This window comes from Pseudopipra pipra, chromosome 5 (genome assembly GCF_036250125.1).
Source record: "Pseudopipra pipra isolate bDixPip1 chromosome 5, bDixPip1.hap1, whole genome shotgun sequence".
NCBI lineage: Eukaryota > Metazoa > Chordata > Aves > Passeriformes > Pipridae > Pseudopipra > Pseudopipra pipra.
In genome coordinates, this window is record NC_087553.1 from 58,811,644 (window position 1) to 58,827,110 (window position 15,467).

General features: G+C 40.0%; 1 protein-coding gene across 16 annotated transcripts in view; it reads right to left on the bottom strand.

Moving 5' to 3' along the window:
* Positions 1–15,467, bottom strand: part of TAFA5 (TAFA chemokine like family member 5) — a 504,297-nt gene that overhangs the window by 383,797 nt on the left and 105,033 nt on the right. Inside the window, exon 1 of one of the 16 annotated variants that reach the window (XM_064656244.1) lies at positions 7,423–7,655. The exons of the other annotated variants lie outside the window; for them this stretch is intronic. Within the exon in view, the coding sequence (XP_064512314.1) occupies positions 7,423–7,513 (91 nt within the window). The 5' untranslated portion in view covers positions 7,514–7,655. Of the gene's footprint in view, positions 1–7,422; positions 7,656–15,467 lie in introns of those variants that run through there. 16 annotated transcript variants of the gene reach the window in all.

Genomic DNA, 15,467 nt, shown 5'->3' on the forward strand with positions numbered 1-15,467 from the left:
ATGAATTTTCTGTAACCTGTCCCAATTCATAGCCTAAATTTCCCTCAAATCAGTTTGAACTCATTGCTTCTTGTTATCTTCCCACCTTAAAGAAAGGATGATTTGTTACTTATAAGGCAGACTTTTACCCACTGAAATCTCTTGTCATCCTAGTAAGCTCTCCTCTAAACTCGGTAACTCCAGTGTCTTTAGTTCTCTTTTCTAGGTCATATCTTCTAAAGGTTTAGCTATTCCCTTTGTTCTCCTGTGGATCCACTTAATCTTTCCTTATGTGTGACTGCAATTAAATATCTAGACTTCAGAATACCATACTGCTTTGTGACATGTTAGAAAGAAGCTGAGATCCAGATTATACTTGTCTATTACAAATACAATTTTTCACCCGACAAATTAATATAATGTTCAACTTTCCTCTGTACAGTCAAAAATAATGCATCGCTCATGCGAACACACATTAGTACAGCATCTGCTCTAAGAAAATATTTTAATAGGTATTGATCCATTACATTATTTTTTTCTGGTTATTTATATGTTAATTTGCTGTTTGGACATATTCCAAACATGTTACTCATTGCTTTTCACAAGACTAACAACAATTAGTAGGAAGATCTATTGTTCTGAGTAGCATTTACTTGTGAACTGATGTGGTGCCAAAGGTAAAATATAATGAATAGGCAGATTCATTATGTTGTGTTGGATTTCTAGAACAGGCTTAGAAAGCACATTTAGGCAAATAATTGGATTTTGTTATTAAACAGAACCTACTATCACTATGGGTTTTAAGTAGCAAGAGGATATAATTGCTAAGAAAAATAAATCTTTGTTATTATCCAGATACTGGATGGAATAGATCTCCCAGTTGGCCAGTAATATTCAGCTGAGCCACCAATTCCAATTATATTCCACCTGGGATATCTAAATACTATCAGAAAACAAATACTGTTGTTATCATTAGTACAATTGTGTTGTGTCTTTTCTTTATATGATTATAATTTATTTTTTTAAATATATATGTAAAGTGAATAATTTTATCTATATTTTGACTAGTCAAAACAATGTATGGCTTTTTTTAGCAATACTATATTGAACTCTTGACTTCTAAATACATGCCTTTTTTTTCCCCAATGTGGCCTTTTTAGTTCAGTTTCAAAAAAATCTCAGTTGTGTGTGTCTCGTTTTTCCAGTTTAATATTTGATATAGTGTATGCCTGCTAAGAAACAAGAAAAATAAATATTAAACAACAGATCTGAACAGCACGCACTTTTGCATGACGTGACTCACATCAGTCTATAGTACTGCCTTTAAGAACAGGTAGTCCTGATAAATTCTGAGAAAGGTCAATAATTCATTTGTACTCTTGAGGCATGAAAACAGGCAATCATAAAAAGGCTACCAAAAATCTGTTACTAATGGCTTCTTTTCAGTTGCTCAGTCAGGAAAAGTAGGAGGTTTATACCATCTATGGTGCAGTTCCCCATGAAGACATACACATCTTTCATTCTAAACACCCAAAACCAAAGAGACTATTCCAAAGCTAACTTCCGTGGGTAGAAAAATTATCATACTCCCCCTTTTGGTATATCCCGGCACAGCAGATGCCAGATAGAGAACATCTTTCCTGCTTCCCTGAAAAGAAAATGATGGAGAAATTTGTCTGCATTGCTTCCTTTCACTGTTACACCTCTCTAACCCTATTGAAAAAAACAAACAAACAAAAAAGGAAAACCCCCAACAATTAACTGAAAACATTAAAACATGTCAAATATTTTATCTCAAAGCAGGACCTTCTCTCATTTTTTTGCAGTCCCAATGTCACACTATCACACAGCCACTGAACTGGGTCTTCTTAATTCTATTTAGTTGCCACAAAACTATAAAAAAAAATGCAAAGAAATGCCCCCAGATTGGTTACATATTTTCTTTCCTCTGTAACATTTATTCAAGCTTAGGGTTTTTAAACTGTCAATTCTGTTTCCTGGATGGGAAGAGGAAACCTTCCACTTCTGCATTTTGTGCCTCTCTCTATCCTGGTGCATAGATAAACTCATCTGCCTCTCCACAACACCCGCCTAAAAAAACGTATGGAAGACAGACAGGAGAAAAAACTATACTACACTGAGTTAAAAGTAACAAACCCTTCAGAAGCAGGCAAATTTGCAGCTGGGACACGCTGTCCTCAACTCAGTTTTACTATATATACAGGTAACATATGCAGCACATCTGGTATGCAAGGTATCTTACTGTTTTGAGACACAGATAAAGCATAAGAGGGTAAACTGAAAAAAATAACAGTAACATAAACCTGAACACTTTTTTTTCCCCCCTAAATTCTTAAAAGCAATTATCTTTCTAACTATGTTTCATTGTTTCAAGTATTTTTAAATGTTTAAAATCTGAAAGAAAAATGGAAGGAATGAAAGGCTGTCAATATTATCTGTCATACTAAGTTACATTCAAATGCTTTCTAGGAAAATTTTGAGGGCCAAAGGCTCAAAACATTTTAGAAGATAACAACTCCTTTCCTTAAAATGTTTTACACTGCGGTAAACATTAGTTTTACCAATTTCCTCAAGCTATGAGGTTATGTGAACATAAAGCTCTTTAAAAAATCATCTTGGGTATACTGTCAGTAGATAGTTTCAAACACTGGCAGAGGTATAGCAAAGTTGTTTGGGGTTACACAGCTAAATAGAATAAGTGCATTATTATTATTGTCAATATCAAAATGTGCATGCTAAAAACATAAAAATATGCATAAAGCTTTTTCCATACTTTTAGAGGAGGCTAAAATATTTAGAACTGTAAAAAGTGATAGAAAAAAGACATTAAGTATAAAACTTAACCAAGTTATGTGTTATAATGCACTCTTTTAAAGAAAGTGCTGTAGTATTTTTTGCTAATGTGACACAAATTCCTCTAAATGTGATTGACACAGAAGTGCCAACAAGTGTAACCAATGATTGCTAACCTTTGCCTAAGGAAAAAAAAAAAAGATAATTATGACAAAAGTGCTAAACAGATACCTTATTCATACATATAAGCATATACTAAATCTGCACAAATGATACTAAAATTCTATTTTATAGCCATAATCATCTAGTTGTAACAGAAACATTGGAATTCTCTTGTCTCTACTTAACTACTGCAGTGTATCAACAGAAAATCATCCTATTTTACAGAGCTTACTACTGAACATCTACCCAACAGATTAAGAATATGGGTTTGAGATTTAAATACTCCAGTCCTCTCTACACCTTAAGTAAGATTCTTCAGACTGAATCCATGTTTCTGTGTAGTCCTCCTTCAAACAAGGCTCACACAAACTCAATCTCATAAACCATTCAAAATATCAAATCACCTTTGATAAATAAGACATTCCCGTCTTCTAATGAAAAAACAGAGGATAAATAAAGCTTTAAAGTTTATCCAGGGCTCTAACACACCCTTGCTGCCACATGCACATACCCTTCTGAAGTTACTCCCAAACAGCCCTACTTTCCATGAGATTCAAAGACATTTAGAAACTGTATCCTTTACCTTTCCCCATCACTGCTGTGCGTGAACAGTTAAAATGTTCTTCTAGGTGAAAGAGGTACTTGTCTGAGGCAAAGCAGTTCCCACAATTTATGTGTGTAACATCAACTCAAATATTTCTCAGTTCTCTTTGAAGAAATGAGTCAAAAAATAATAGAAAATAAATTATTTAAAATCAGACACGGGTAGTGAATGTAATTAGGCAGTTTTAATTTTCAATGGTGTATGCAAAAAGTTTTAGATATTGCAATTTTTAACACTCCTTCATACTGACTGCAGATGACTAGAGTATGTTAAACTGCTTTGCAGGAAGATCACACAGGCATGGGACTGCAATTATGTATCACAATACCCTTTTCTGGGTTCACAGCTCTATTCATCTTTTAGAAACACTGAAGGACAGATTGGACATAGGGGAACGGATTAGCCACAGGACGACCTGTATTTCCACACAAAAGCCTAAGTGTGGAAAAATGGCACCCTGTCTCACCCATTCTTCACTTCCTGAAAAAAACATATTCATGAAAATAGACATTTGAACAGCTCTTTCCCACTCATCTCAGAACAAGTATTCATTGTTTCCTAACATCATTTATACAGCAGTAATGTAATGCTACTACCAAATTGCCTCAATTTGAAAATGTATATAAGAATATTTAAGAATTACAACAGGTCTACTTAGAGGAAAATCTAAGTTCAGTATAGGAACTAAAATGAAATTAACCGTGTGAAAAACTCTCAGTTGACTCTTGCAACACACAATCTTATATTTAGCAATGTGACTGAAGGAGGACTTGGTTCTGGTAATAAGTTTTAGCTAGATGTAATGAAAGTTCTACACACTATAGCCATGCAGTACAACTGAAATTATAAAAGTAACTTGTGTTAATAGGTCATAAGAGTGTAGCATAACAGATAACATCAGTAATTCCAAGTGAGTAAAAGGAAAATGAACACAGAAAAAGACATATGGTAATTATACGATTTTGTACAAAGTGAAGATTATGTCAGTTTTCTGTTAAGATCTGCCTCTGGAAAAATAATAAGCAGTAAATATTATGAAACATGCAAAAATGGAAAGAGCATGCATTAATAAATTAAGTCAGAACTTTAATTAATTTTACATGTCATTCTTCTTAAATCAATTGTCTTGCATACAAAAGAGATGCTTTGTGTATGAACTTGTACTGTCAGATTGTCTCAGGAGATGTGTTATCAGCTAATCTGATCAAGCCAGGCAAACTGGTGGCTTATTTGAATGTTCTTTGGGACTGCAGGAAATTATCCTTCTGCACAAGAAATAATCACATTAAAATGTCCAAGCATTTAACTTAGGAATTCGACCACACAGCTGAGTTACAAACAGCAAGCCCATGTAGCTCATTAGGCTCCAATGGGAAATTAATCTTTTTGCCAGGAAATCAACAGTCTAACAACATCATGTGCAATGAGACATACAGTTCCTAACTTCTTATATAATTATAATGTAAAGGGCTAAATCTGACATCAGAAAACAATTTCAAGTCTTCTGAAAGTAAGGTAACAGCCATCTCACATGTATTCTTTTCTATACATATTTACTTAATAAACTGATGTGGTAGGCATATGGTTAAATCATTTGCTAGTCCTTCCCTCACACTTTTCCCCTTTCTTTTCTTATTGAAAGTAATATAAAACACCAGGTTTTAAAATAAAAAAAATAAAAATAAAAAGGAACTATAAATCTCATTTTGCAAACTGCTTACAGTTTAAATTACTGCTTATAGCTTAAATCCACCATCTATTTCTCCTTCTCTTATATGCCTGCATTTGAATATATTATGCTTAGATCAATCATTTTTATTGGATATTTTAAAAGTTCTTCATAAAGAAAAAGCTCAGTTATACCATGCAGACTTTCATTCAGCTCCACTAAACTATTTAGTGTCATTATTGGAACTACAGGGAGGAAGGAATACATACACTGTTGAAGCAATTACATGGAAGGGGTCAAAATGCTATTGTGGAGATTAGCACCCATCAAAAAAAGTCTGAAAACTAGCCCAATACAAGCAATCTGTATTTACAGTCAGTATACAGTTCTCAGGGTTACAGAAAGCAGAAATATTTCAGAAACAAATATAAAAAACCTCATGTAATTAAGTTATCCAACAAACTCAAGAGCTTCAGTTTACTCTCTGCAGTCCATGTTAAGAATAGCTTTAATTGCTGGAGAAATGTAAAATGTGTTAAAAGCCCTTTATGTACAGCTATCGTTTCTGTTCTTTGTAAAATAATTTACAAGCTTTCTACTCCTACAAACCAAGAAGAAATATTTAAGGGAAATAAAATGCTTTTTCCTTTATGGATTTTTTACAGAAACACAGATCTCAAGCAGTGAAAGACTGAACAAAAAAAAAGGCAGCATAATGGCAAATACTGTCAAGAAACAGCCTGAAATTCTGGAAAATCTCCTCAAAGCAGGCCATGTCATTAGACAGATATATATAAATACACTCGTCTGAGCATTTTAAAAGAACGTTAAATAAGTCACTATGTGGGAGGCATTGCACACAATGCAATTAGAGCATGGGTAGGTTTCTTAAAGGAAAAATCTTTGGCATTGGAGCTATCTGGAAAATGCTTCTAAATTAACCAAATCAGGCAAATTAGTGTTTATTAATTCCATTAAAAAAAAAATGTGAAAATGTACAGTCTCACACTTTTCTTGGAGTGACACAAAATTAAAACCAGTACCGATACTTCAGTGGTTGCAAGGTTGTCATTTTGCCCAGCCTTGAGTGAAACTTTGTCCCAGTCACAAGAAAAGTTTTTTCCCTGCTTTGCACAGGCAGCACTCAAGCTGAGTTGGGCTCCTTTTTCCTGCAGCTCTAATCTGAACTATACTACAATGCTAAGAAAGAATAAAGAGGTTCACCAAAAGCCCCATATTGTTGTTTTCTATTTGTTAACATTGCTTAGAGAACAGCACTGGGCTTTCCTATACACCACCAAATATATATACATTTCTCAGTATTCACACTTAAATCTCAGACTACAGTTTGCTTTACAAATAGGCAGTGGAATTTTAGCAGCTGGGGAAAAACAAAAAAAGTACTTTCCTGAGGAAAGCAAACAAACAAAACAAACAAAACAAAAAAAAGAACAATACAAGGGTTACTCCCAAAGAAAATCCCTCTACCCACTTAATCAAATATAATTTTTTTCCACCCAATTCAAGTAGAGGAAAAAAAAAAAAAAAAGAGGAAAGCCTGCCTCACAATCCAAACTATTTTCTCCTGTAAATTGTCATCACAATTTTTTGACCACAAGGTGGAAAAAACAGGAGCCTTGAAACCATGCAAAGGCCTTTTTCCGTTTCGGGGCAGCAAGGAGGATAAGGAAGATGCTGAATGCCCAGGATTTGCTCTGCCCTGCCCTTTCCATAGAACTTTAGTGCCATCTATTGAAAACGTACTGAATAAGGAAGAGGGAAAGGATGCCTATTGATTTAGTATAAAAATAAGACGTTTACTTGTTAAGGGTTTTTTTGGTTTATTAATATTCCCATGATGACTACTGTTCTGTGGTCATCTGATAGCAACAAATATTTTCTATACATGTCCCATAAAGAAATGAGACGTCAGCTAAAACACCAAATATAAACATCATAAAGATTTCATATATATATTATATATATATATATATACACACATTTACCAAAAATGTAAGTCTAAAGCTACCTATTATCTAAAGCAACAAAAATGAGAAGGCTTTAACGGAAAGGAAAAATAGCGTGGAAGCACTGCTGTAAATAGAACATACTGGAAACGGTAAAAATAATTAAGGCACCTCGTAAAGACCTTAGTATTAAAGAACAGGGTATGTAGACATGCAGATATAATTACCTTCTTTAAGAAACTGTGAGTGGATGACAAATATAAGAAAACAGCAGATCGCTGCTCCTGCTAGTGCCCATAAAGCTTTCAAGAGCTGCATCTCGGTCTGAAACTCAGTAAATACCCAGAAAGTCACACAATGAATTTCCACAGCGATGCATCAACGCTTCCCTCTGTGCGCCAGGCGCGGCGGCTCCCGGCAGGGACCACACTCCCGAGCAGGGCGGGCGAGCCCGGGGCTGCGGAGGAGGGGCCGGGGCTTCACACCCCGCGCGGGGGCAGCGGCAGCGCCGCGCTCCTCTCGCCGAGGCGGCCGGCGCGGGGCCCCATGAATCAGCGCTCCGTGTCCGCGGGAGCCGCGCCGCGCCGAGCCGGCGGCGGGGGCAGGGAGCCGGCAGCGCCGGGCAGGGTTGCGCAACAGCGCCCGCTGCGCCGCGGGGGCGCGGGGCCGCCGCCGCCGCCGCTCAGGGCGCGCCGCCGCCGGTCGGCGCGGGGCGCGCAGGGGCCGGGCCCTCCCCGCCGAGGCTCCGCGGGAGCCGCTGCAGCATCGCCGGGCTGCGGGCTCCGCTCGCTCGTCGGGCCGCTGTTCCGCTGCTTGCTGCCACGGCTCGGGGAGGAGAGAGTGAGCGGAGAGGGGAGGGAGCGGGGGGGGAGGGAGGGATCTCTCTTTACTGCAACTTCTCCCGGCTGGCGGCAATTTGTTGCACCCCCTTTCCTCCTCCCCCGGCTCGGAGATCCTCTCTAGTGCGGGGTTTGAGAGGGGAGTCAGTTCACCCCGCCGTCTCCGGCAAACGCGGCGCCGCTTGGGGGCTCTGGCACAGATCGCTGGCCTCCCCTCGGGCTCGCAGCTTCCCCGCCGGGGCTCCTGGTCGCCCGGCCCCGGGAGCTCCCCCGGGCGCCGTGCCCGCCCCGTTCCCTCGCCCGCCGCTCGCCCGCGGGGTCGGCCCTATCCCGGCGCCGCGCCCCGGCGGTGGCACCGCAGCGCGCCCGCCGAGCAGCCGCGCCGGCTACGGCGGGAGCTCGCTCAGTCTACAGGTTGATGCCTCTGCTGCAGCCATCCCCGCGGAAAACAGGAGCGCAAATGAAAGAATGCCATAAATCAGGGAGAAAGGAAAAAAAAAAAAAAGAAAATAAGGCTGTGATTTTGCTGCCGCCCTCCCACTCCAGGGGAAGGACCCTGCCGCGGCCGCAGGCTGCCGTAGAGCAGCCGGGCGGGGGGGGCGGGAAGGCCGGAGAGGTGCTGCGATGCGGGACCGCTCCGCGGCGGCAGCGCGCTCGGCCCCGCCGTTGCGGGACCGGGGTAGCCGCGGCCGGGGACAGACGCGCCGCGGCGCCCCGCACCCGGGGGCCGCTCCGACGGACGGGGCTACCCAGTCACCAAGCCCCGGTGCCGCGCAGGCGGGGCGGTGCGGGGCAGGGGTAACAGCTGCACATTGAAGTGCCGCCGGCCGCACAGAGGGGGCTACCCGAGCTGTTCTCCCTGCCCGTACCCTCGGCCTGCGCAGGCGGGGCGGCTCCGCGCCCCCCGCGTTCAAACGCCGCCGCTGCCCCGCGCAACCTCCGCGTCCCCTGCGTGCCCTGCACCGCGGCCGGTGCTGCCCCACGGGGCGGAGCGCGGGGAAGCGCAGAGCGGAGCTGGGGCGGGTGTCGGCGGGCGCACAGTTCGGGGAGAGGAGGTGCAGCAGAGAAGGCGCGGGCAGGGACAGAGGAGGTGCGGTTCGCAGCACCGCGGGAAGCTGCCGGCACAGGGTTGGCGGCCCGGCCCGGCCCGGTACAGCGGCTGGTCCTCCCCGCCGTGCAGCCTCGCGACGAGCTGGAAGTTGCGGTGCTGCTCAGCCTGGCCGTAGATTCACTGGACAACATGGGCAGCGATGATAACGCACCGACGGCCGGATTGCTACCCCGGTTTCTCCGGGATAGACATCCACAGTTTTGAGGATTCAAACCGAGTAAGGGAATAGTTGCGCGCTGAGAGCTTTGTTTTCATAGCGCCTTGGTTACACGTCTGCATTTATTACGGGGGATTTTTTTTTTTTAATACTTAAATATTTTCTTAATTTTAAGAAACCGGGGGGTTTTCAGATGCTTGAAAGGGCAGATTAATAAAAGATCAGTATTTTCATTGGGCAAACATCTCCCTCGTTGTTGATGATGTCTGTTAAATTCATCCCTGTGCTTTTTGGTTTTTCACAGATAGCACAGAGAAACATAAAAAACAACCATCTTTTGAATTTTAAACTTCACACAAATCCCTATAAAGCCATATATTGCATTTACTATATTTGAAGATTACAGCAAGACAATGTTAAAGCAATGTCATAGCTACACTAGAGAAATTCCACTGTAAATCTTTCATTCTGAAATGTACACTTTGGTGAGAAATTGGCCATGCTTGGGTACAGTTTAAGTTGGGTTTTGTTTATTTGTCTTCTGGGTGAAAGAAAAAAGTGTCGAGTAGCTAAAGGAAATTCACACTTTTATACTTAAGCAAACATATTCATTCCTCCCATCCCGCCCCCCCCTCAACGACATAGCAGCTTTAAAGTCCATAGATAAGTGGATTTTAAAAGTGTCAAACTTAAGAGTTTACACAGCCCAGGATAAGCAATATGTATCTTTCAGTTTGAACATGGTTAGTTTAGAGAGAAATCCTCTGAGAAATTTTACCCATTATTTTTCTTTTTGACTAAAACCATATGAAGACCCCCTGTCAATGGGTCAGAATCTCCAAATTGCTTGCTCCTTGCTCCTTTTGAGGTGCAAGATGGTAGCCCTTTGCCCATTTTAAACTAGTCTTACTTCTTTGCGCTTCTGAATTAGACAAATACTCCTGGTATCTGGAGGCCTTCCATAAGCATGGTATCAGAATGTGGCACTGTGCTCCTTGGCCACAGGGCAGTCGCTCTACACACACACTAGTGTAAGTGGGAGCAAAATCTGTTTCAGTGCTCACACTGTACAGAGATATTTAGTCTCATAGCAACAAGGAATTCCAGAAAACTTCCCATTTGAGAGGACAGTGGTACCTGGCAACGCCGCCACTTGCTGTACTACATATGCTTCACTCTGGGTTTTGCGTTTTCTAAATAGCTTTGGACTTTTTAAATAGGGTGATTAAAATATTTCCATCTTCAATTCCTTTACTTGTCACCTCCATAAACACTTATAAAATATTAAAGATATCTCAAGTTACCAGCGTAGACTTCTCTGGAAGACTTTTCTGAAAAAATTTCACTGATAACAATTCCCCTTTATCTTTCAGTCTATTAAGATTTGCCTCCCCAGCTAATGGAATAAGACCTCTCAAACAACTTCTAAGCTGCTTAGGCCATGACAGATTTACAGACCTATCTCACTGTGAGTTTCCAGATTTTGTCCAGAGCTCCAACCCCACCCATCTCCAGCAATACAGAGGCAAAAGGCTGTGATCCTAGTAGTAGCTCCTGCTGGAGAACCACTCCATGGGAGCTTTCCCAGTTGTGTTTAATGCTAAAGGAGCAACATTCAGCACCTGAAAGCTGGTAAAGGATGGCGATGGCATTGGAAGACATTTCTGATACAGAAGACATTTGCAGCTGGGAAAAGCAGTGAGGAATGCATTTTCCTGATGATCAAGGAGCAAAAGAAATTCGTAAGAGATAGAAGTTCTTCTGAGATCTTACAGGAAAGCCATGCAAAAATGAAACGCATAATTTCCATATGTGTGTTCTCTTTTGGAAATACAGCTCATTTGTTCTTTTTACCAAAAATTCAATGAGTTCTACAGAATTACTAAAACTGGAACTCTGTAGCAGCCTTTGCTCAAGTCTAAACATTTTAAAAAATTATCTATACTCTCATTTATTTTTGTGAAAAGATTCTACCAAACTTTGTAAGATTTATTCTTCACTACTAAGATATTTTATAAATAAAAATATGCTAAAATTCCTGGAAAACAGTCACGTTCAGATTGTATTTCACATACCTATAACTAAGGCCCTAGTATTTTCATATGTGTCAAATGCTTTTTGCGTAATTATTTTATTCCTGTTCATGCAATAGACCCCCAAATTTTGCATGGTCAATGCAGATCTAAATGCAGGAGCACAAGATATGACATTAGCCCATTTTCACTAATGAATTTGGAAACTACTACTGTCTTGGAAAAAAAAAGTAGAGCAGACAATAGCTATTATTAGGTTATCCAGACCAAACCTTTGCCAATCCCCACTGAATTTCATTTTTGTTACTTTTGAGTTACTCAGGCAATAGTCTGTCACCAGTCACTTGAGGTGGTTATTCCAGCCCAGTGGTTCTCTCAGCTGGAATGTTTCTCCTGATGCTAAGATTAACATTTTATTTTGTTGAAATTCACCCAGTTCATCTTTCACATATGCATGAAGTGGCATTATAAATCCTTTTCCATTTTGAATCTAACCAAAATAGATGATATATTGAATATATAGGAACGAATACAGATGGATATATTTCCACCAACTAGTTTTTGCAGCCTTTGAGTCTTTTTTTAACCCCTCTGTTCTCTGCATACCAATGGTTGGCGTTTCTTTGCTTCTGAGCTAGTCAGAACTACAGCAGTCCTCAAAATTTTATCCCTGATCTTCAGCTGATGCTGGGCAAGTGCCACTGGAATAGAAATTAATATCTAAAGAGATGCTATTAATCTCTGGTTTGTGACAAGATGCAGCTACCACAGGAATCACAAATACACATCCATTTGACCATATCCTTTCATGAACATCTCAATTTTTCACCTGTTTTTCCTTCACTTACCAAACTGGGTGATACATTAATATGTCTTTAATATTTTTTGACAGACCATACCCTGCTTCCTGTTCTGGCTCCTAGTGGCAGATCCATAAAAGGGTTAGCATAGTCTAGGTGATTTATAATAACCAATGTGTAATTTCCTTGCTACAGTGCATGTTTACTTAGAACATTTGATGGTTTACGGTGCTGTTTTAAGTAACTTTGTTTCATTCTGCTTTTCAGTTGCATTATTTTGCTGTTCATGTCTTCTTCCTGCCATCTTACTGGCTTTCTATTCAGGTATGATTTTCTTTCTCTTTTCTATTTATAGAGAAAGAATTGTGCTAGCAGTTTGTGCCATGTAGACAGTTGTCCACTGGGAACTCGGTGCACTTTCTCCCGCATAGCAGTCACTAGTTGGTAACAGTTTTTGGCCACTACAGACAAAATGACCTGCCTAAGAAGAAGTGAAAGGTTCTGTAAGACCCCTCTTATCCCTTGAACCACTGGGAAATTTTCCCAAAACACATATCTGAAATGACATAATATGCCAGTTACAGGTACTATGTGTAGTATAGTCAAACTATGCTCCATGTTTCCCTATCCATGTTGTACTCATGGATCATCCTCCTCATATCTGTCCACCACGCAATCTCCCTTAGATAATTCAAATCTTTAAACAGCTCAATTCCGAAATGTTGCTTTTGTCCTCTTTCATTTTATTTTATATGCTCAACCTGTTACAGGGAGCACCTCGATTTGCAGTAGCTGCTCTGACACATTTAACAGCACAATTATAGATGACTTGGTAACCACCCATTGACTAAAAATAACCTAGCAACTGAAGACACACTTGGGTATTTATACTTAGATATCCCAGAGGAACCCTTCACAGCTCCTGTAGCTGGGGAAAACATATGTATCTCACCAAATGCAGTAGGCTAGGAATCCTCAGGGGTGGGGGCGGGGGGACGTAGGGGAAGTGATAACATTGCACAGCTGAAAGATTTTCCAGACAACACTCTGCCAGCTAATCCAACTCTTATCCAACTAGCTCTGCAATTAAGGTTTCCCACCGAGAACAATGACAGCATTATGACCTGGGAAATTTTCTACATAGAAAAACCTCAATGCATCTGAGATTAAAAAATTTAGAGCTTTAAAAAATCCAGTTCCTACACTGATGGTATTTGCAACCAGTACAGATCCCAAGGAACTATAGTGCCAGTATGCATATGAGAAAATATATGAGCTGTAATGAATGAACTAGCAGTGAGGAGGGAGCCAGGCAGCATATACTCTGTGAAGAATCTGCAGTGCTGAAACTCATTCTTGCCTTCCAGGGCAGAATTTTTTATTTTTTTTTTTTTTATATATAAGATGTACCAAGTTTTCACACAACCTGTTCAGGAAGAAATATTTTAATGTCTGAAGAAAGAGGCAGCTAAATGACGTGATTTAATTTCTGTGATACATGACTACATATGATACGGCTGCCTATGGATAGTTTTATATTTGAGAGGAAAAAGAAACTCATAATTTAATTTAAAGAACCACACATATCTTAATGGAGAACTTGTAATACTGCAGCATCTGTCTCCCCAGCCTTTCCTGCTCCCAGTTTCTTCTGGTTTGTCTATAGCTTTCATCTATTCTTGTCTTCAAATATGACTTCATTCACCTAAAAACACCTGAATAGTTAGGAATTTACATCAAAAGGAGAACTCCTAATCTCAAAGAGAGATTGTACAGTGTCTTAAGGGCCTTTCTACCTGCCTCCTGTAAGATTATTGTCTTGAAATGATACCAGAGTGTTCAAGGCCAGGTTGGATGGGATTTTGAACAGCCTGACCTAGTAAAAGATGTCCCTGCCCATGGCAGAGAGCTTGGACTAGATGATCTCTGAAAGTCCCTTCCAACCCAAGCCATTCTATGATTCTATGATAATTCAGAGAGAGCATACAACTATTGAAACTCACAGTTAAGACTAGTGTGCAAGGCATAGGCTCAAGTATTCCAATGACTACAGGGCTATTCACAAAAATCACAATGAAATCGAGTGGCTTATCCTTATATTTTTTATTTTTTATATATTTTGAAACCATCTGGATTTTTAAACACTTCTCAAAATACAATTGTTTACTCCATTTTTTAGGAGCAGGATTTGTATTATAACCAGGACGATTAAACATATGAAATTCAGGGAATTTAGTTATTATGCATAGTTTCCAGGATCAATTCTTGGAGGTCTAACCAAAAACTACACATGTAAAATGCCGTAACATTTAGGAAGTTCTTAATTGAGAATGAGACCCACAGAGAAAGCCATGCTGAATACACAGTAACTCTACGAGTCACATCACAGCAAACCTTTATGGAATGGCCAATAGCAGTCATTGTATGGAAAAGTTAATAAGCTAATAGATTTGTGATGTTCGTTGCTTCCTCTCATCTTATTGGAGGGGGAAAAATAAAAAAAATCCCGATTCTATAATGAATTCTACTGTACAAACTCATACTCACTGGCAACTTAACCAATAAGGTCTTTCATCCGTTGCTTGAAGTTTAACCAGAAAACCTTCTTTATATTTCTTTAGCTTTTGACTTTCCACCTCAAAACCTGGATATCACAAAAATTGATCAGGAGCTGTGGTCAGGCCATAATGGCCACTTTTAATTCTTTCCATTAGTGATTCTTACTGTAGTATGTAGAAAGGGGAGCTGCAGAAAAAGTGGGGCATATCCAAAACAAATCAGGCACCTCCACGGTAAGTTAGAACAGGTTCTGAATGCATGAGGAAGAGACAACAACTGCCTGTGTAATGTTTGAGCATGTTGGGTGATATTATTGAGGGAAGAAGTAATCTTTTGTTCCTATTAGGATAGGAGAGGGGAAACAAATATTTTTCAGACAAATGTTAAGTGCAGATTCTTTAAAATTATTCAAACCCTCAAATATTAACAGTTGAAAATTGTTACATGCACAGAATTAACAATTATTACATTTTAAGTATGAATTAAAATGAGTTTACCACTATGGCACTCTTTTTTTTTGACCTGAAAACTCATGTTTTCAAGAGATCTACACCTGCATCAGACTGACATTAAAAGAGACACAGAATTTTATATATTAAGTTTCTTCTGGGTGTGTATTCAGACATACGTAAAGGTGAAATGGTTTTTAAATTTACAGTCTTTAATCTGAGAACACAAACTTGTTGGTGATTCTGAAATATAAAACAATCATTGTACAAGCCATTCATGTATAATATAGTCCACTAGGTCTTGATAGTAAAGAAAAAGAAAAA